We start from the raw sequence: 22,592 nt of genomic DNA on the forward strand, positions 1-22,592 counted from the left end.
GCCTTGAGGCAGCAAAGCAGCCCCAAACCATAATGCCACCGCCTCCATGCTTTACGGTTGGTACGAGGTTCTTCTGTTCAAAGGCAGTTTTTCGTTTTCGCCAAACATGGCGTCTGGCATTGCGGCCAAACAACTCCACCTTTGACTCATCTGTCCAGAGCACATTGTTCCAGTAGTCTTGGTCTTTACCCAGGTATTGTCTGGCAAACGTCAGTCATGTCTTGATATTATTTTTCCTTCCTGCCCATTTAGGCCAAGTTTGTGCCAGTCTCTTTCTGACAGTTGACTCATGCACGTCGACATTGATTGTGGCAAGAGAGGCCTGTAGATCCCTTGATGTTACTTCTATGAGCATCTGTCTGTCAGCTTTTGGGCTACATTTGGGGGGGGGGACCTATCCTAGGTAGATTGCCAGTGGTCTAGAATTTTCTACATTTGTAGATGATCCGTCAGACAGTGGAATAATGTACTTTGAATTGCTTGGAAATTGATTTGTAACCTCTCCCAGACTCATAGGCATCAATAATCTTTTTTCTGAGGGCCTCGGATAGGACTGAGTGTGCAAAGCTATCATCAAGGCAAGGGGTGGCTATTTGAAGAATCTCAAATATAAAATATATTTGTATTTGTTTAACACTTTTTTTGGTTACTACATGGTTCCTTATGTGTTATGTTTTCACTATTATTCTACAATGTGAAAAATAGTAAAAATAAAGAAAAACCCTTGAATGAGTAGGTGTGTCCAAACTTTTGACTAGTAGTGTATACTGAACAAAAATATAAACGCAACATGCAACAATTTAAAAGATTTTACTGAGTTACAGTTCATATAAGGAAATCAGTCCATTGAAATGAATTCATAAGGCCCTAATCTATAGATTTCACATGACTGGACAGGGGTGCACCCACTGGGGAGCCAGGCCCAGCCTATCAGAATAGTTTTTTCCCCACAAAAATGCTTTATTACAGACAGAAATACTTTCAACAAAATGTGAGATAAATAATATTTGTGTGTGTATGGAAAATGTTTGGGATTTTTTATTTCAGCTCATGAAACATGGGACCAACACTGTACATGTTGCATTTATATTTTTGTTCATTGTAGTTCTGAAAGTGTTGTTAGCTGGCTGAGTAGCGCTCCTCGTCTTCTACTCAGAGCCCGCTGGTGGTGCAGGTCATTAAGTCTGTCTTTGTCTCTGTTAGAGAAGACAGAGAAGGAATGAGTGCTTGTTTATCTGCCCACTCACTCATCCCTCAGCCTGTCTCTGCTCTCTGTGCTACTACAAAGAAGAAGCTCACAGTCTCACCACTTTCATATTACCTCAACTGAAAAACAGGAGGAGAAGCCGAGAGAAAAGGATGTATAGGTGGAGGGAGGAAAGGAGGATAGAGAGAAAGAGTAGGAAGAAGAGAGAGAGCGTGAGAGAGAGAGAGAAAAGAAGACAGTTAGGGAAAGAGACAGCAAGTAATGAAATGAGTTTTACCAGGTGGGGCATGGAAGAAGAAGTGTTTTGGATTTTGACATGGCAACTTGAATTATGGATTAATCTAGGTCGGTTTCTCTCTGAAGAGGCTACCTCTAATTGGGCCATTAAAACATTTTATGCATGTGTCATTGTAAATTCAACCAATAGTGGTGAGACCTGAATGAGACCTGACTGCACTACAGCCCCTGTTAAAGCAATATGTGGATATGAATCACGGCAGCAAAGGTGGACTGGATAAGACCGCTCCACGGGGTGCCAGCCAGACGTAATTGATGCTGCACCACATTACGGTGGATTAACTGCTGAATGCTCACAGCTAAATATCAGAAGTCACAATTAATAAATGTAGGCAGAGATGTAGGGAGAGAATGCAAACCAGAATAAGATTCTATTAAAAACACTGTGTGAGGCCTCCCGAGTGGCGCAGCGGTCTAAGGTACTGCATCGCAGTGCTTGAGGCATCACTACAGACCCGGGTTCGATCCCAGGCTGTGTCACAACCGGCCGTGACCGGGAGTCTCATAGGGCGGCGCACAATTGGCCCAGCGTCGTCCCGGTTAGGGGAGGGTTTGGCCAGGGGGGCTTTACTTGGCTTATCGTGCTCTAGCAACTCGTTGTGGCGGGCCGGGCACCTCTAGGCTGACTTCGGTCGTCAGTTGAGCAGTGTTTCCTCCGACACATTGGTGCGGCTGGCTTCCGGGTTAAGCGGGCGGGTGTAAAGAAGCGCGGTTTGGTGGGTCTTGTTTCGGAGGACGCATGACTCGACCTTCGCCTCTCCCAAGCCCGTTGGGGAGTTGCAGCGATGAGACAAGATTGCAATTGGTTCGCAATTGGACATCACGAAATTGGGGAGAAAAGGGGGGTAAAAAAATAAATAAACAATAAAAATGTGTGAATATGATTTACCAAAGCCGAGGTGGAGTGGACCTGCTCCACGGGGGCCAGGTGTATCTGGGCCAGTTCTGACTCTGCCTGGCCTCTGTCATATGGGACACTGGTGTTGTCACACCAACTGACAGGTCTGGGCAGAGTTACAGCCACAGCCTTGCAATAGAACTCGCCAGCTTGTAGTCCTACAAACTGGAAATGAGTTACCTCTGGTCCGTTCTGCCATTCCTATGGGGAAAGAATAGGGTTTTTGGATAAATGCCGAGATTAACACAGGTTTAGAAGATCTTATACGTTTTGTTCTGTGAGATAATATCAGTCAGTTAACATGACCTTTATGAAGTATGAAGCCTTAATGTGCTTTATGTGGGGGGGTTTTATTACATACAGTGAGGGAAAAAAGTATTTGATCCCCTGCTGATTTTGTACGTTTGCCCACTGACAAAGACATGATCAGTCTATAATTTTAATGGTAGGTTTATTTGAACAGTGAGAGACAGAATAACAACAACAAAATCCAGAAAAACGCATGTCAAAAATGTTATAAATTGATTTGCATTTTAATGAGGGAAATAAGGCAAAACCCTTGTTGGCAATCACAGAAGTCAGACGTTTCTTGTAGTTGGCCACCAGGTTTGCACACATCTCAGGAGGGATTTTGTCCCACTCCTCTTTGCAGATCTTCTCCAAGTCATTAAGGTTTCGAGGCTGACATTTGGCAACTCGAACCTTCAGTTCCCTCCACAGATTTACTATGGGATTAAGGTCTGGAGACTGGCTAGGTCACTCCAGGACCTTAATGTGCTTCTTCTTGAGCCACTCCTTTGTTGCCTTGGCCGTGTGTTTTGGGTCATTGTCATGCTGGAATAACCATCCACGACCCATTTTCAATGCCCTGGCTGAGGGAAGGAGGTTCTCACCCAAGATTTGACGGTACATGGCCCTGTCCATCGTCCCTTTGATGTGGTGAAGTTGTCCTGTTTCCTTAGCATAAAAACACCCCAAAGCATAATGTTTCCACCTACATGTTTGACGGTGGGGATGGTGTTCTTGGGGTCATACGCAGCATTCCTCCTCCTCCAAACACGGCGAGTTGAGTTGATGCCAAAGAGCTCCATTTTGGTCTCATCTGACCACAACACTTTCACCCAGCTCTCCTCTGAATCATTCAGATGTTCATTGGCAAACTTCAGACGGGCATGTATATGTGCTTTCTTGAGCAGGGGGACCTTGCGGGCGCTGCAGGATTTCAGTCCTTCACGGTGTAATGTGTTACCAATTGTTTTCTTGGTGACTATGGTCCCAGCTGCCTTGAGATCATTGACAAGATCCTCCCGTGTAGTTCTGGGCTGATTCCTCACCTCATGATCATTGCAACTCCACGAGCTGAGATCTTGCATGGAGCCCCAGGCTGAGGGAGATTGACAGTTCTTTTGTGTTTCTTCCATTTGCGAATAATCGCACCAACTGTTGTCACCTTCTCACCAAGCTGCTTGGTGATGGTCTTGTAGCCCATTCCAGCCTTGTGTAGGTCTACAATCTTGTCCCTGACATCCTTGGAGAGCTCTTTGGTCTTGACCATGGTGGAGAGTTTGGAATCTGATTGATTGATTGCTTCTGTGGACAGGTGTCTTTTATACAAGTAACAAACTGAGATTAGGAGCACTCCCTTTAAGAGTGTGCTCCTAATCTCAGCTTGTTACCTATATAAAAGACACCTGGGAGCCAGAAATCTTTCTGATTGAGAGGGGGTCAAATACTTATTTCCCTCATTAAAATGCAAATCAATTTATAACATTTTTGACATGTGTTTTTCTGGATTTTTCTGTTGTTATTCTGTCTCTCACTGTTCAAATAAACCTACCATTAAAATTATAGACTGATCATTTCTTTGTCAGTGGGCAAACGTACAAAATCAGCAGGGGATCAAATACTTTTTTCCCTCACTGTAAATGCTTCAAAATTTACAAAAAGTGACATTAGCTAATTAAGATGATCTCATAGAACAAAACATATAACCTAAGCCTGTGTTTACCACAGACCTTATTTTTTGCATTTGTGCAAAAACCCTACAAAAACTAAATTTCCCCATAGGCTTTGGCCAACGAGCCATGGCGGGGTTAGTGCCTACAAAAAGACGCCATTACTATTGCTCTCTATTAACATGTCAGTTGTCCTTGGAAAAAGCTTAGCTCAAAACCTCCCACCTCAGTACAGCATATGCACACCAAATGTTCTACCTCGTAGGGCAACAAAGTCTAAAAACTCATTTTTGGTAGACTTGGCCCTGGGTTAAAGCCTTGAGGAGTTTGTGCTTGTGTAAAGATAATTTAGTCTGAAGTGAATTACCTGTTATCGGCCACAAAACGTGGCCGCGGGTAATCTGTGTTCCACCTTTATCAGCTGCTGAACAGGACCCCAGTGAGAATAGGCTTGATGGCCCTGCAGGGAAGCAGTTTACAGCACGGAAGCAGTTTACAGCAGGGAAGCAGTTTATGGCAGGCAGGCAGGCAGGCAGGGGTTAGAGGCTTTAGTTTACAGACCCCTGGCCTCCCAGCCATTTGCAATGGCAAGAGACAGAGGCTGATTCTTAAATGGCACCCTCTTCCCTATCTAGTGCACTCGTTTTAGCTAGAGCCCTATATGCCCTGATCAAAAGTAGTGCACTATATAGGAAATAGGGTAGCATTTGGGATGCTGCCAGAGATCCAACTGGTTCCATCCTTCAGCATCTAGAAGGAGATCTGCAGGGCAATACATGTTCCTTTGGACTGTTTTCTCTCTGTGAAATAGCTATTGTGCACGTAGAAAAAGTTATCTGGAATGGCCTTGTGGCCCACAGCCCTTGCTGGCAGCTCAGCCCCAGTCCATTTGAAGCTTGTGGGACAAAGGACGTTTCAATACACTAGAACTGTATTGTTGACTGTGGCACTCTGTGATTTGGGGATTCAAACTAAGTCCTGTACCCAAATGTGTTTCATTCAATTTGGGTAATGTAGGCTATAAATGCAAGCATCACGTTATCACCTTTACTCAGTGGATTTTAGGTTGTTTTTACCTCAATTGAGCAATCATCAAACGCAGCGTGAAATGCTAAGTAACACATATAGCCCAGAGTAACATATTCAGATTGCAGTGGAACATCAACTTAGCGTCTCACATAAAGATCCAGAAATTGAAATGACAGAGGCCACAGGCAAACTGTCATTTCACAGTATCAGTCTTGCAGTCTGCCTCAATGACTGTGATACATTTGGTTATTTTCGGAGCACCATGTCAATAGAATTTTACATTTTGTCATGGTTTACCTTTTTGTCAGTGACAAGAGGGCTTGGTAAATACACAGCCATACAGTTTAGGAGAGCAAAGTAGGCTATTTTAGGAAAGTTTGACGTCGGACAGAGGTTGAGTAAAGAAGCGTGTGAGTGAGACCTTTGGCGGGCGGGTATGAGATGAAAGGTTATGTTGTGAACTCTCAGGGTTGCTCTCCAGTTGTTTCCATCAGTTCATGGATGGCCGGAGGGTTCCATGGCGGTGTTGACGGCTGCTTCCTGCCTACCCTCTCTTCATCATCATTACAGAGGAAAAGGGAGTGGAGAGGCAGTCCACTCCCCTTCCCCCTAATGTGCGTTCTGCTCACCCAAATCCATGTATACCCAATAGGCGGTCTCCAACAGATTAAATCCACCTACTGTGGTTTGAACATCAGATCAGCCCTGCTAGCCCCCTCATTTCCGCTGGTGTGTCTCACTGTTTAAGTGATGCTGTAGGGAGAACCAGGAGCAGGAAGCCAGTGACAGTATTGTCAGAGACGGTGTTTAGGTCTGGGGAGGAGGGTTTGGTTGCGTATCAACAGCAGACGATGCGTCCCAAAATAACCATGGGCAGCCAGGCCAGGGGTGTTCCAGGGGAGGGGATGAGTGTGTCATTAAGGCCAGCTGTGGGGCGTGCTCCCTGGGATGAGACCAAAAAGCACATGGCTACATGAACAGGGGGGCCAGGGAACCACTTGTTTGGGGCCTCACACACACACAAACCCCTAATAAAGCCACATTACGGTGGATTAACTGCTGAGCGCTCACAGCTGGCGATCAGAGGTCACATTTAAAATAGCTGACGTATAGACAGACGGATGATGTATGAAGTGAATGTAAAACCATTATAACATTCCAGGCAGAAGGTGCTCAGTTTGATGCCTGTGGGTTTTGGGCGTAGCTATAATTGCCCCCCATATGTGGCATCGTCACTGTTGTGTGTTTGCACTCAGTACCCTACAGTGAGGGAAAAAAGTATTTGATCCCCTGCTGATTTTGTATGTTTGCCCACTGACAAAGACATGATCAGTCTATAATTTTAATGGTAGGTTTATTTGAACAGTGAGAGACAGAATAACAACAAAACAATCCAGAAAAACGCATGTCAAAAATTGTATAAATTGATTTGCATTTTAATGAGGGAAATAAGTATTTGACCCCTCTGCAAAACATTACTTAGTACTTGGTGGCAAAACCCTTGTTGGCAATCACAGAGGTCAGACGTTTCTTGTAGTTGGCCACCAGGTTTGCACACATCTCAGGAGGGATTTTGTCCCACTCCTCTTTGCAGATCTTCTCCAAGTCATTAAGGTTTCGAGGCTGATGTTTGGCAACTCGAACCTTCAGCTCCCTCCACAGATTTTCCATGGGATTAAGGTCTGGAGACTGGCTAGACCACTCCAGGACCTTAATGTGCTTATTCTTGAGCCACTCCTTTGTTGCCTTGGCCGTGTGTTTTGGGTCATTGTCATGCTGGAATACCCATCCATGACCCATTTTCAATGCCCTGGCTGAGGGAAGGAGGTTCTCACCCAAGATTTGACGGTACATGGCCCGTCCATCGTCCCTTTGATGCGGTGAAGTTGTCCTGTCCCCTTAGCAGAAAAACACCCCCAAAGCATAATGTTTCCACCTCCATGTTTGATGGTGGGGATGGTGTTCTTGGGGTCATAGGCAGCATTCCTCCTCCTCCAAACACGGCGAGTTGAGTTGATGCCAAAGAGCTCGATTTTGGTCTCATCTGACCACAACACTTTCACCCAGTTCTCCTCTGAATCATTCAGATGTTCATTGGCAAACTTCAGACGGGCCTGTATATGTGCTTTCTTGAGCAGGGGGACCTTGCGGGCGCTGCAGGATTTCAGTCCTTCACGGCGTAGTGTGTTACCAATTGTTTTCTTGGTGACTATGGTCCCAGCTGCCTTGAGATCATTGACAACATCCTCCCGTGTAGTTCTGGGATGATTCCTCACCGTTCTCATGATCATTGCAACTCCACAAGGTGAGATCTTGCATGGAGCCCCAGGCCGAGGGAGATTGACAGTTCTTTTGTGTTTCTTCCATTTGCGAATAATCGCACCAACTGTTGTCACCTTCTCACCAAGCTGCTTGGCAATGGTCTTGTAGCCCATTCCAGCCTTGTGTAGGTCTACAATCTTGTCCCTGACATCCTTGGAGAGCTCTTTGGTCTTGGCCATGGTGGAGAGTTTGGAATCTGATTGATTGATTGCTTCTGTGGACAGGTGTCTTTTATACAGGTAACAAGAGGAGATTAGGAGCACTCCCTTTAAGAGTGTGCTCCTAATCTCAGCTCGTTACCTGTATAAAAGACACCTGGGAGCCAGAAATCTTTCTGATTGTGAGGGGGTCAAATACTTATTTCCTTCATTAAAATGCAAATCAATTTATAACATTTTTGACATGCGTTTTTCTGGCTTTTTTTGTTGTTATTCTGTCTCTCACTGTTCAAATAAACCTACCATTAAAGTTATAGACTGATCATTTCTTTGTCAGTGGGCAAACGTACAAAATCATCAGGGGATCAAATACTTTTTTCCTTCACTGTACATGTTGAACCTCCAGATGCGCTGAGAGAAAGGCTACATCCCAAACATCTTTCCTTCCTCCCAAAGTCTATACTTGTTCACTTCCCTTCACTGATTTGAAAGGAAATTAGAACGAGTGCACACTTAAGGACAAAGCAGATATTATTGGGACGGACCCAGAGATGGGATGATTGTTGGCAGCATATCATTCTGTTACTAGCTGGTAATCAGCGGTGTGCAGTAGTAGGCTAACTCTGTTCTCGGATAACCATTGTTTCCTCTCTCTCTAACGAGCAGAGCAGAGGGTGCTGTGTTGCGCTTGGCGCTCAGGGTGACCTCAGGGAGTCTTGGGGTGTTAATGAAAATGTTTTGTCTTTGCAGGTTGCTCCCCCAGACTGTCGGATTGCTCTACGTCGGCAGCTATGACATGCCTTTTGCACAGATGAAGGTGAGACAAGAAGCTAAATGTGTTGCTAAATTCAACCCAACACCCACACACACAGAACGCTGTAAGCCCATAAAAAATATCTGCCTAACAACACCAAGTGAGCCTGCACCATCTATGACAGATCTGTTTAAGTCAGACACCACCGGCGTTTATGGTGAAAGCAGCAGGTAGCAGTGACACGAGAGGAGCCTTTAATGGCAGGCAGTGTGGGAGTATGTAAATGTGTACGTCACCAGCCCAGATAGCGATCCATCTTTTTCTCTATCAATCAATTCCCCAGGGCAGGGACTGTGTAATGCATCTCAGTCTCACTGTATAATGCTTATGGTGTGGGTTAATGGCAGTGCTTCATTTGATCCGGATCCTGCCGTAACAGGATCCGGCACCTCTCAGTTTTGGACTGTTTCGTACCGGTACCTCTCCTGGCATGAACAATTATTTTCACTGTTTGAAATGTAATAATTCCAACAAAAGTGATCAGTGTTAATTCGAGTTGCCTCTTCTGTAATTCTCCTGCCCCATAAAAAACGTAATGTGAAAGCATGCCTGATATTCTAAGAATTGATTCGTTATGGGCCGACCCGGGTTTATGGTTTGCGCAACATTGTAGCCTAGAGACAGACCAACGTGTGGCCATTGCTGTGGTGAGAGAGAGAAGCACGCCTGAATCTCTCACATAACTACAGTGGCTTGCGAAAGTATTCACCCCCCTTGGCATTTTACCTATTTTGTTGCCTTACCATTACAACCTGGAATTATTTGATAAAACATAATTTGATTTACACAACATGCCTACCACTTTGAAGATGCAAAATATATTTTTTTGTGAAACAAACAAGAAATAAGTCAATATTTTGTAGAGCCACCTTTTGCAGCAATTACAGCTGCAAGGATCTTTGGATATGTCTCTATTAGCTTGGCACATCTAGCCACTGGGATTTTTGCCCATTCTTCAAGGCAAAACTGCTCCAGCTCCTTCAAGTTGGATGGGTTCCGCTGGCGTACAGCAATCTTTAATTCATACCACAGATTCTCAATTTGATTGAGGTCTGGGCTTTGACTAGGCCATTCCAAGACATGTACATGTTTCCCCTTAAACCACTTGAGTGTTGCTTTAGCAGTATGCTTAGGGTCACTGTCCTGCTGGAAGGTGAACTTCCATCCCAGTCTCAAATCACTGGAAGACTGAAACAGGTTTCCCTCAAGAATTACCCTGTATTTAGTGCCATCCTTCAATTCTGACCAGTTTCCCAGTCCCTGCCGATGAAAAACATCCCCACAGCATGATGCTGCCACCACCATGCTTCACTGTGGGGATGGTGTTCTCGGGGTGATGAGAGGTGTTGGGTTTGCGCCAGACATAGCATTTTCCTTGATGGCCAAAAAGCTCAATTTTAGTCTCATCTGACCAGAGTACCTTCTTCCATATGTTTGGAGAGTCTCCCACATGCCTTTTGGCGAACACCAAACGTGTTTGCTTATTTTTTTCTTTAAGCAATGGCTTTTTTTCTGGCCACTCTTCCGTAAAGCCCAGCTCTGTGGAGTGTACGGCTTAAAGTGGTCCTATGGACAGATACTCCAATCTCCGCTGTGGAGCTTTGCAGCTCCTTCAGGGTTATCTTTGGTCTCTTTGTTGCCTCTCTGATTAATGCCCTCCTTGCCTGGTCCGTGAGCTTTGGTGGGTGGCCCTCTCTTGGCAGGTTTGTTGTGGTGCCATATTCTTCCCATTTATTAATAATCGATTTAATGGTGCTCTGTGGGATCTTCAAAGATCTGTACTTCTCCACAACTTTGTCCCTAACCGGTTTGGAGAGCTCCTTGGTCTTCATGGTGCCGCTTGCTTGGTGATGCCCGTTGCTTAGTGGTGTTGCAGACTCTGGGGCCTTTCAGAACAGGTGTATATATACTGAGATCATGTGACAGATCATGTGACACTTAGATTGCACACAGGTGGACTTTATTTAACTAATTATGTGACTTCTGAAGGTAATTGGTTGCACCAGATCTTATTTAGGGGCTTCATAGCAAAGGGGGTGAATACATATGCACGCACCACTTTTCCATTAGTTATTTTTTTCATTTCACTTCACCAATTTGGACTATTTTGTGTATGTCCATTACATGAAATCCAAATAAAAATCAATTTAAATTACAGGTTGTAATGCAACAAAATAGGAAAAACGCCAAGGGGGATGAATACTTTTGCAAGGCACTGAAATGAAATAATTCAGAATACTACATCAGGAATAGACCTATAATTTAGCCACAGAGGATCAATAGCTTATTTTTTTTAAATACGTAGCTGTGAGTTGTGTGTAGCCCAATCACAAGGCATAGCCTACATGGTGGTCCTTTTCGCAATATTTCTAATACAATTGCAGGAAAACACAGGTTGGAAAGCAAATGGCTCCTGCTGAAAAGAGAATACTAATCTGTAGTCTACCAAAATGTTTTATCTTCCAAATAGGCCTATTTTGAGTGAACAGCATTGTTTTACAAAGTAAAACAAGAGAGATAGGCTTTTGGCATGAACCCATCTGCCATCACAAGTGAGTGAGCTGCGCATCATTGGGTGAGTCAGTGAAATTGGAAAGCTTTTTTTAGGACTATAATTTCCTCCTCATATTGTACAATATGTCTGTCTCCACACACTTAGGCCTAGGCTATTATTAGTGGATTCAAGACAAGGTCGTTTTTATTGATCTCAGATATTCTCAGTTTGTCAGTGTCAAAGTATTTCGATCATTTGTGCAGTATTAAAAAAGATCCAGTCATGTATAATGATATAGAATTGCAATAAATGCGTTTATACAAGGCCACATTTTTCCCGGACCCTAGGCTAAAACAAATGTTCCCCCGTGTGTGCAACTTCTGCAAGCACCTTTACTCTACAGCTCTATGCCACTACGCAAAAGCGATGATAATGCATGCGATGCTTTATTAAAAAGGTAATTTTTATTTTGTATTGCATTCCGGTCTTGCTCACTTTTTGTTCCGGGACCTCCCGATTTGAACTGAACTCTCAACTTAGCTTTTTGCTTTAGTCCACCAATTAGTGTACTCACGCGTCTGCCACTCATTTCACAGACATTATTATCCGTCTTTGACGATCAGTATGACCTCACATACAGTGAGGGGAAAAAAGTATTTGATCCCCTGCTGATTTTGTACGTTTGCCCACTGACAAAGAAATGATCAGTCTATAATTTTAATGGTAGGTTTATTTGAACAGTGAAAGACAGAATAACAACAAAAAAGTCCCAATAAACGCATGTCAAAAATTGTATACAGTGATTTGCATTTTAATGAGGGAAATAAGTATTTGACCCCCTCTCAATCAGAAAGATTTCTGGCTCCCAGGTGTCTTTTATACAGGTAACGAGCTGAGATTAGGAGCACACTCTTAAAGGGTGTGCTCCTAATCTCAGTTTGTTACCTGTATAAAAAACACCTGTCCACAGAAACAATCAATCAATCAGATTCCAAACTCTCCACCATGGCCAAGACCAAAGAGCTCTCCAAGGATGTCAGGGACAAGATTGTAGACCTACACAAGGCTGGAATGGGCTACAAGACCATTGCCAAGCAGCTTGGTGAGAAGGTGACAACAGTTGGTGCGATTATTCGCAAATGGAAGAAACACAAAATAACTGCCAATCTCCCTCAGCCTGGGGCTCCATGCAAGATCTCACCTCGCAGCTGGGACCATAGTCACCAAGAAAACAATTGGTAACACACTACGCCGTGAAGGACTGAAATCCTGCAGCGCCCGCAAGGTCCCCCTGCTCAAGAAAGCACATATACAGGCCCGTCTGAAGTTTGCCAATGAACATCTGAATGATTCAGAGGAGAACTGGGTGAAAGTGTTGTGGTCAGATGAGACCAAAATCGAGCTCTTTGGCATCAACTCAACTCGCCGTGTTTGGAGGAGGAGGAATGCTGCCTATGACCCCAAGAACACCATCCCCACCGTCAAACATGGAGGTGGAAACATTATGCTTTGGGGGTGTTTTTCTGCTAAGGGGACAGGACAACTTCACCGCATCAAAGGGACGATGGACGGGGCCATGTACCGTCAAATCTTGGGTGAGAACCTCCTTCCCTGAGCCAGGGCATTGAAAATGGGTCGTGGATGGGTATTCCAGCATGACAATGACCCAAAACATACGGCCAAGGCAACAAAGGAGTGGCTCAAGAAGAAGCACATTAAGGTCCTGGAGTAGCCTAGCCAGTTTCCAGACCTTAATCCCATAGAAAATCTGTGGAGGGAGCTGAAGGTTCGAGTTGCCAAACGTCAGCCTCGAAACCTTAATGACTTGGAGAAGATCTGCAAAGAGGAGTGGGACAAAATCCCTCCTGAGATGTGTGCAAACCTGGTGGCCAACTACAAGAAACGTCTGACCTCTGTGATTGCCAACAAGGGTTTTGCCACCAAGTACTAAGTCATGTTTTGCAGAGGGGTCAAATACTTATTTCCCTCATTAAAATGCAAATCAATTTATAACATTTTTGACATGCGTTTTTCTGGATTTCTTTGTTCTTATTCTGTCTCTCACTGTTCAAATAAACCTACCATTAAAATTATAGACTGATCATGTCTTTGTCAGTGGGCAAACTTACAAAATCAGCAGGGGATTAAATACCCTCACTGTAATGGCACATAGGCCTCACGTAATGGCACAGTGCGAGACTGTTAACGCTCTTCCCATTTTAAAAGGTGGATGTGTAGATGCGTTAATGCGCTGTTGTTGTTCTTAGCTGAGTCATGTTGTTGACTTCCCTACAGATCGAATGGGTTTGGTTTGGAGGCTGAAATGAATGGCACAGTCCTTCCTGCGCCTAACCATCGCATTATCATAGCAACACAAAGATTGCTAGGGGCCGTCTCATAGCATCATATCAACAGCTAAGACCTGCCTTTTATTTATGTGTGGATATCAAAGGACTGTGTTTACCTCAAATTTCCGTTTCTGCGTCTGCATCCCTTGCATCGTTAAATAGTGTTCCAGACAGTTCTCCAACTATACAGCAACCCGCTTTTTTATTAGAATGGACTCAAGTGCCACCACAGAGCCCCGGGCCAATCGCACCAGCTATGATTATGTCCAGAATGAAAGAAAGGGCCGTCAGGTCGGAGGGGAATGAGAAATAGCCTGACCTACCGTGTAGTAGAAATGCCTTCCTCTTTGTCTACATCTCACTTGTAAAGGCAGTCTTTCCCCTATACATTTTTTCAGCAGCGGTGGCTCAGTTAGGGATGGGGGGCATCACTTCCCATGGGCGACCGTACCTCAAACAGACAGAAAGAGGGGTTAAATACAATTCAGGAGAACACTTCATTACTCCATCAACCAATCAAATGTCTGGGAGAGTTAATGAGTCAATCAATCACAGCTGTGACACTATGACGAACACAATATAATTTTTCCCCGAAAGCAGAGTTGCTGGTCCCAAACTTGCCATGATTGGAAGAGAGTGGCATGGAGGACAGATTGGCGTAGTTATTATATTGTGCAGTTGAAAACACTGAATAATAGATTGGGTGATAGTGGGTTTTCCTTTGCCAGAGTCTCCTGCTAGCTGGCTGCAGGAGTGAGACCATAATGAAGTGGATTTGGACGGATTAAACACCAAGCGGTGGGGAGACATGGCAGCCAGCATGTCACACACACACTACTAGATGGGATCCCAGAACACAGGACAGACTCCCATCCCTGCCTGACAAAAACTTGCCTCCTGCATTGTTATGTGGCAGCTCGCCCCGCTTGGCTTTGTGTAACACATTTTTTGGCCCATTCTGCCGCTCCTCCTGAGTTTAGTCTCTCAGCTATTCTTAGGAAGGTCTGAAAAAATGTGTTTGGTTTGGAAATGGAACCTAATCAACAGATCATGACAGCTAAATGTGTGCTTATTCTCCTTTTAATAGCAGAGAACTGCGACTTGGCTCTGAGACACTAGTGATAAGGCTAGTGTGAGAACATGTACTCCCGGCGTCTTAAAATGTGTGACTGTGGGTTGATCCCACTTTTCTCAAGGTCATGCAATCTGTGGTGTGATGTCCACCTGAGCATGTCACCTCCATCTCTTCATACACACACACAATCTCAACACCCTTTTTCTCTCTCTACACACAGACACACACACACACACACACCTAACTCCCTTCCCTGTTGAGCACCCAGATGCCTTTCTCTCCAAGAGCAGACAGGCTCTTACTGAGGGCTTGGTCTTGCCAGTCATGGTGTTGTGCTCCTGGCAGGGCTGCCCACTCCCTGGCGTCTGCCGGCCCTTCATCTGCTCAGGGGCAGCCTGGCAGCGGGCCTACGCCAGTCCTCTGAGTCCAGCCCAGCCGGGCCCTAGAGGTTCAGTGGATCTCTGCCCCACTCTCCATAGCTTCTTAAACACCACCTCACCCATGTAGATGGATACTCAACAATTGAGCAGTCAATATCAGTGGAACTTAAGACCAAATCGATGAGAGCTTCATAATGAAGTTTGCCTCTTCCTATATCACCATTGACTTTGTGCATAGAGTAGAAAGTGCCTGTTTTATTTGCTATTAAGGAACACAGCTACTAAATAGCACAAATGGTCGTTTTTTACAACAGAATCTCGGTAATCAAGCTCATGACAAGTGGACAACAGATGACACAAATACCAGTCCTGATATTCACAGTGTTCAATTGTACATACAATTTACACACTGTCAAACTGTTACTGTTGTGTAATGTAAGTCCCAATATTGTGACAGGAGTACCAGAATTATTGTAGTCAATATAATATACTGCAAATGTTGATATTCTAAACCAACCACAGTGACTTCTCTCACCTTCTATAGGCCTCCAAGGAGTTGAAGCAGTACGACAACAAGATCATCGAGTGCTCCTTTAACAACAACACCTGGGTGTTCATGAGACAGAGGGTAGACAAGAGCTTCCCCAACTCTTACGACACGGCCATGGGTGAGTGAGCAGTGTGTTCCCCAAAATGTTTGCCATACAAAATCAATGCTATTTGGCTGCCAGCTGGTGCTTATGGGACACACTGGGTGAGCGCATGCCTGCCAGCCTGCCTGTCCTACCTGGCTGCCTGACTGACTGTCTGGCCAGCCTTGGAGCAATCTGTATTAATATCTACAGCCTCTTTATCTCTGTCTGCAATGAGACAATTACTGGGTCTATTAGATTAATGGCTTAGTTCATCTATATTTCACACACATCCTGTCTTACTTTAGTGCTTTAATGCCAGTGTTTCTTCATTACTCGTGCGTGCGTGCGTGCGTGTGTGTGTGTGTGTGTGTGTGTGTGTGTGTGTGTGTGTGTGTGTGTGTGTGTGTGTGTGTTTGTGTGTGTGTTGGTTCTTCTATCCTTGTGAGGACCTGAAATCCCCAAAAGTCCCCACAAGGATAGTAAAACAAGGAAAAATCTCCCTCGTAGGGACATTTTCCACGTCCCCATGAGAACAAAGGCTATTTTAAGCTTAGGGTTTAAGGTTATAATTAGGGTTAGGGTTACAATTAGGGTAAGGGGTTAGTGGTTAGGTTTAGGGTTAGGGAAAATATGAAATCAATTTTAGGTCCCCGCAAGGATTAAAGAACAAAACGTGTGTCCAAGAGAAAAGAGAATACACTTGCATGTAGGAGATCAAGTTATTCTCTTTGTGTATGATGTTCATTATTCTGTTTTTATTTTATCGTAGCAATGTCCACTGATGGTATACCATACTCTTTCTTCTATGCTTCAAGGCTTTTTGCCTTCTCGGTTTCCCAAGTGTTTGTTTGTTGAATGCTTGAATTCTGCCAACCTTGTAGCTGCAAATGTCAAGGGAGCCTAAACATAGAAAACATATATTTTGAAGTTCCTGAAACTTCTTTAAAGGAATTTGAGGATATCTGGAAGGTTACCATGTATTAGAGTTGCTGTAATATCGGTTAACCCAGAACTAAAGTATTGCGTAATTGGTCAGATGCTCGATTAAGTTCTGGGTCCATACATGTTAAGAGAAGAGGTAGAACGAGGATCGGAACCAGAACTATGAGCTCCACCCTCTCTCTTTGCAAGTTACAGGCAAGTCTGGGCCAAATGTACCCTCACCTTCCAAAATTTGAAAGATCCTAAGACCTGCGAAATCGTGATTTGTCCAAATAACCAGTGACGAAAAACCCCAGCGGAACTAATGTTGCTTGGTATCTCAAGCATCCAGATGTATCATGACAGAGCTATGGTACCATTTATGTTTACGTAGTCTGTCCACGAGAGATTAGAGTTGCTGCAGTACACTTGTGCCCTGAGGTAAGGCATAAAAGGAAAAGGTTTTAAACTACCTGGATTGTTTTTTATTTTTTCTGTGAGCTGCAGAAACAGCCTGATTTTAGAGGTGGACAAAGCCCAGGGAAGAGTCCATCATCATGTCTGAGCTAACTTCCTGTCTGTGTCTCTCTCTTCTCTTCCAGCTGTGTGTAACAGCATCCAGCATCCTGTCACGAAAGAAAACCTCTATGAGTTTCTGGACCGCTGTGCCCTGGGAGCCCAAGGACAGAACCGGAAACGCCCCTCTGACCCAGACACGGAGCTCATGCCCCCTCCCGCTCCAAAGAGACCCAACCGGGCTGCACCATAGAGCACCACACAGCGGGAGTGGGCTGGGCTGGGCCAGAGTAGCAGTGTGTGTATGTGGCTTGCAGAGGAAGGTCCTTCATGGCTACAGCCCTCCCCCTCGTCCCCCCTCAGTGACAAAGACATTTGGAAAGCCCCTCTTATCTCTGACCATTTGTTTGTCAGCCTCTAAAAGGCTTTCTTAATTAAAGACTTTTAAAAGATATTGTTGAATTGCTTAGAGATCCCCTTAGATATCCCTATGTAGCATCCCTTCTCACTTTAATTGCTATGGTACTTAATAAGGATAAAATACATAATGGTGAATTTTTATTTTATTTTTTTATTTTCCATTTCTTAAGGATCTCCCAACTAATCTATTGGTCAACAACAGACAAATTGGTATTATGACTACAGCAGCACCTGACTATGCAGATCTTGTAAATGTTTTGTCTAGCTATTTGGTTGGCTGTTTGTTTGTATTTGGGAGGGCTGTAACCAGATGGGAAACAAAAAACCATCTGATGCCTCCTCTGTACCCTTTCTCTATCTCCCAACAGTGAAGGAACTCACAAGCACATATTTCGATGTATAGTTTAGTAGCAAGAGCGGGCTATTCCTCTCTGACATATTCTGACACACAGTGATACATCTAGTAGTTGACAACATTAGTAACCATGACAGGCATTATCCTCAGTATGTGTGTAACAAACGCACCCTGCCTCCACGTCACATTACCATGTCGTCAGACCCCAGAATAAACTTGGCAACCGCTTGGGAAATGTGATGCTAGAAACATGCCGCTCCTCCTTTCTTTTTCCTTTGTTTTTTGAACACTTCACCCCAGCCCCTGCTTTTGTAACAGCTACTCCCCTTAAGGACTGCCCTGGTTCATAACAGAATATGACTGGTTTACTGCATTTGTTGTTTGGTTTGATCCATTAAAGCAATACATGTGAAAGGGAAGATATTTCCAACAGAGCTTGTTCATGCTCACTTATTTCCTGCTGATGACTGATTCCATGTTGCTACTGTAGATAAAATGAAATACCATTTGAGGAATATTCCTTTGTTTCTGTCTCTCTGTGTGACTGCGTGTGTATGATATTTTACGTATTTCCGGTCTATTTGGTTGTATTTTTGTCTTCCTAGTGTGTGTGTGTGCGCGCGCGTCTTTCTGTCTGTCTGTCTGTCTGTCTGTCTGTCTGTCTGTCTGAATGTTTCTGTCTGCAGCACATGAAAGCTGCCCGATCCTCATCAAAGCCACGCTCACCTTTTGTCCTGTATTCGGCTGCCTCAGAGATGCAGTCATTCACATGCTGCTGGAGGCCTACACACACATAAATAATCATTCAGAGGCTTGCTGTGGAGGTGTTTGTGCCATGGACTATAGACTGGTAGAGAATCAAATCAAATTTTATTTGTCACATGCTTCGTAAACAACAGGTGTAGACTAACAGTGAAATGCTTACTTACCTGTCCTTTTCCAACAATGCGGAGTAAAACATTATTTTTTTATGAAATGGTGACACAAGGAATAAATACACGAATAACAATAACGAGTAAAAATAACATGGTTATATACAGTATAGGGAGTACCAGTACCAAGTCGATGTGCAAGGGTACGAGGTAATTGCCGTAGCTATGTACATATACAGTACCAGTCAAAAGTTTGTACACACCTACGCATTCCAGGGTTTTTCTTTATTTTTACAATTTTCTACATTGTAAAATAATAGTAGAGACATCAAAACTATGAAATAACACATATGGAATCATGTAGTAACCAAAAAAGTGACCAAGAGTAACCAAGAGATTCTTCAAAGTAGCCACCCTTTGCCTTGATGACAGCTTTGCACACTCTTGGCATTCTCTCAACCAGCTTCATAGGGTAGTCACCTGGAATGCATTTCAATTAACAGGTGTGCCTTGTTAACAGTTAGTTTGTGGAATTTCTTTCCTCAATGCGTTTGAGCCAATCAGTTGTGTTGTGACAAGGTAGGGGTAGTATACAGAAGATAGCCCTATTTGGTAAAAGACCACGTCCATATTATGGCAAGAACAGCTCAAATAAGCAAAGAGAAATGACAGTACATCATTACTTTAAGACATGAAGGTCAGTCAATACGGAACATTTCAAGAACTGTGAAAGTTTCTTCAAGTGCACTCGCAAAAACCATCAAGCGCTATGATGAAACTGTCTCTCATGAGGACCGCCACAGGAAAGGAAGAGCCAGAATTAAGTTCATTAGAGTTAACTGCACCTCAGATTGCAGCCCAAATAAATGCTTCACAGAGTTCAAGTAACAGACATCTCAACATCAACTGTTCAGAGGAGACTGCATGACTCAGGCCTTCATGGTCGAATTGCTGCAAAGAAACCACTACTAAAGGACACCAATAAGAAGAAGAGACTTGCTTGGGCCAAGAAACACAAGCAATGGACAAAAGATCGGTGGAAATCTGTCCTTTGGTCTGATGAGTCCAAATTTGAGATTTTTGTGAGACGCAGAGTAGGTGAACGGATGATCTCTGCATGTGTGGGTCCCACCATGAAGCACGGACGATGAGGTGTGGGGGTCCTTTGCTGGTGACACTGTGATTTATTTAGAATTCAAGACACACTTTACCAGCATGGCTACCAAAGCATTCTGCAGCGATACGCCATCCCATCTGGTTTGCGCTTAGTGGGACTATCGTTTGTTTTTCAACAGGACACTAACCCAAAACACACCTCCAGGCTGTGTAAGGGCTATTTGACCAAGAAGGTGAGTGATTGAGTGCTGCATCAGATGACCTGGCCTCCACAATCACCCAACCTCAACCCAATTGAGATGGTTTGGGATGAGTTGGACCGCAGAGTGAAGGAAAAGCAGCCAACAAGTGCTCAGCATATGTGGGAACTCCTTCAAAACTGTTGGAAAAGCATTCCTCATGAAGCTGGTTGAGAGAATGCCAAGTGTGCAAAGCTGTCATCAAGGCAATGGGTGGCTACTGAAGAATCTCAAATATAAAATATATTTGGATTTGTTCAGCACTTTTTTGGTTACTACATGATTCCATATGTGTTATTTCATAGTTTTGATGTCTTCACTATTATTCTACAATGTAGAAAATAGTAAAAATAAAGAAAAACCCTTGAATTAGTAGGTGTGTCCAAACTTTTGACTGGTACAGTAGGGATTAAATGAATAGGCAACAGGATAGATAATAGACAGTAGTAGCAGCGTATGTGGTGAGTGTTAAAGTGTGTGTGTGTGGAGTCGGTATGCATGTGTGCGTGTGTTATTTGTGTGTATGTGTGTTGGGGTGTCAGTGTAAGTGTGTGTGTGAGTGTGAGTGTGTGTGTGTGGTAAAGATTTTTTTTTAACGGAATAACGTTAGAGTCCAGGGTGTGTGCGTAGAGTCCGTGCAAGAGAGCAAAAAAGGGTAAATGCAGGAGGTCCGAGTAGCCATTTGATTAGCTATTTAGCAGACTTGTTTAGCAGTCTTATGGCTTGTGGGTAGAAGCTGTTCAGGGTCCTGTTGGTTCCAGACTTGGCACACTGGTACCGCTTCAAATCACATTTTATTTGTCGCATGCTCCGAATACAACAAGTGTAGTAGACCTTACTGTGAAATTCTGACTAACTGTATATTTGTAGTGATTGGGTGTATTGATACACCATCCAGAGTGTAATTAATAACTTCACCATGCTAAAAGGGATATTCAATGTCTGTTTTTTTTGTATTTTTACCCATCTACCAAAAGGTGCCCTTCTTTGCGAGGCATTGGAAAACATCCCTGGTCTTTGTGGTTGAATCTGTGTTTGAAATTCACTGCTCGACTGAGGGACCTTACAGATAATTGCATGTGTAGGGTACAGAGAGGAGGTAGTCATTCAAAAATCATATTAAACACTTATTGCACACTGAGTGAGTCCATGTGACTTGTTAAGCACATTTTTACTCCTGAACTTATTTAGGCATGCCATAAGGGGTCCAATACTTATTGACTCAAGACATTTCAGCTTTTCATTTTTCATTAGTTAAAAAAAGTTCTAAAAACATAATTCCACTTTGACATTATGGGGTATTGTGTGTAGACCAGTGACACAAAATCTCAATTTAATAAATTGTGCATAGAGCCAGTGCAATAGAGACATTGCAAATAAAAAGGGGGTCAATGCAAATAGTCCGGGTAGCCATTTGATTAACTGTGCAGCAGTCTTATGGCTTGGGTGTAGAAGCTGTTTAGGAGCCTTTTGGTCCCAGACTTGGCGCTCCGGTACGACTTGGCGCTCCGGTACAGCTTGCCGTGCGGTAGCAGAGAGAACAGTCTATGACTTGGGTGGCTGGAGTCTTTTTAGGGCCTTCCTCTGACATCGCCTGGTATATAGAGGTCCTGGATGGAAGGGAGCTTGGCCCGAGTGATGTACTTGGCCGTATTCACTACCCTCTGTAGCGCATCACGGTCGGATGCCAAACAGTTGCCATACCAAGCGGTGATGCAGCCAGTCAAGATGCTCGCAATGGTGCAGATGTATAACTTTTTGAGGATCTGAGAGCCCATGGACTTAGGAAAATTGCAATTGGCTCAGAACAGGACAGCACGGCTGGCCCTTGGATGTACACAGAGAGCTAACATTAATAATATGCATGTCAATCTCTCCTGGCTCAAAGTGGGGGAGAGATTGACATGTTGAATGAACCGAGCTGTCTGTTTGAACTACTGGCACACAGCTCGGATACCCATGCATACCCCACAAGACATGCCACCAGAGGTCTCTTCACAGTCCCCAAGTCAAGAAGAGACTATGGGAGGTGCACAGTACTACATAGAGCCATGACTACATGGAACTCTATTCTACATCAAGTAACTAATGCCAGCAGAAAATTTTGATTTAAAAAACATAAAAATACACCACATGGAACAGCGGGACTGTGAAGCAATACAAACATAGACACATGCATACAAACACATGATAACATACGCACTATACACACATGTACACATGGATTTTGTGTTATAGATATGTGGTAGTAGAGTACAATTGTGGTCAAAAGTTTTGAGAATGACACAAGTATTGGTCTTCACAAAGTTTGCTACCAGATGTTACTATGGTATACTGAAGTATAATTACAATCATTCCATAAGTGTCAAAGGCTTTTATTGACAATTACATTAAGTTTATGCAAAGAGTCAATATTTGCAGTGTTGACCCTTCTTTTTCAAGACCTCTGCAATCCGCCCTGGCATGTTGTCAATTAACTTCTGGGCCACATACTGACTGATGGCAGCCCATTCTTGCATAATCAATGCTTGGAGTTTGTCA

At 43.9% G+C, this 22,592-nt stretch overlaps 1 protein-coding gene across 1 annotated transcript in view; it reads left to right on the forward strand.

Annotated features, from left to right (window-relative positions):
* The window catches only part of rngtt (RNA guanylyltransferase and 5'-phosphatase), a 177,547-nt gene extending 159,206 nt beyond the window's left edge, over positions 1-18,341 (forward strand). The window contains exons 15-17 of the mRNA XM_041860818.2: positions 8,617-8,683; positions 15,522-15,645; positions 17,136-18,341. Of these exons, the coding sequence (XP_041716752.1) occupies positions 8,617-8,683; positions 15,522-15,645; positions 17,136-17,302 (358 nt within the window). The 3' untranslated portion in view covers positions 17,303-18,341. The remainder of the gene's footprint in view (positions 1-8,616; positions 8,684-15,521; positions 15,646-17,135) is intronic.
* Positions 18,342-22,592: the final 4,251 nt, after the last annotated feature.

This window comes from Coregonus clupeaformis, chromosome 33 (genome assembly GCF_020615455.1).
Source record: "Coregonus clupeaformis isolate EN_2021a chromosome 33, ASM2061545v1, whole genome shotgun sequence".
NCBI classification, from domain to species: domain Eukaryota; kingdom Metazoa; phylum Chordata; class Actinopteri; order Salmoniformes; family Salmonidae; genus Coregonus; species Coregonus clupeaformis.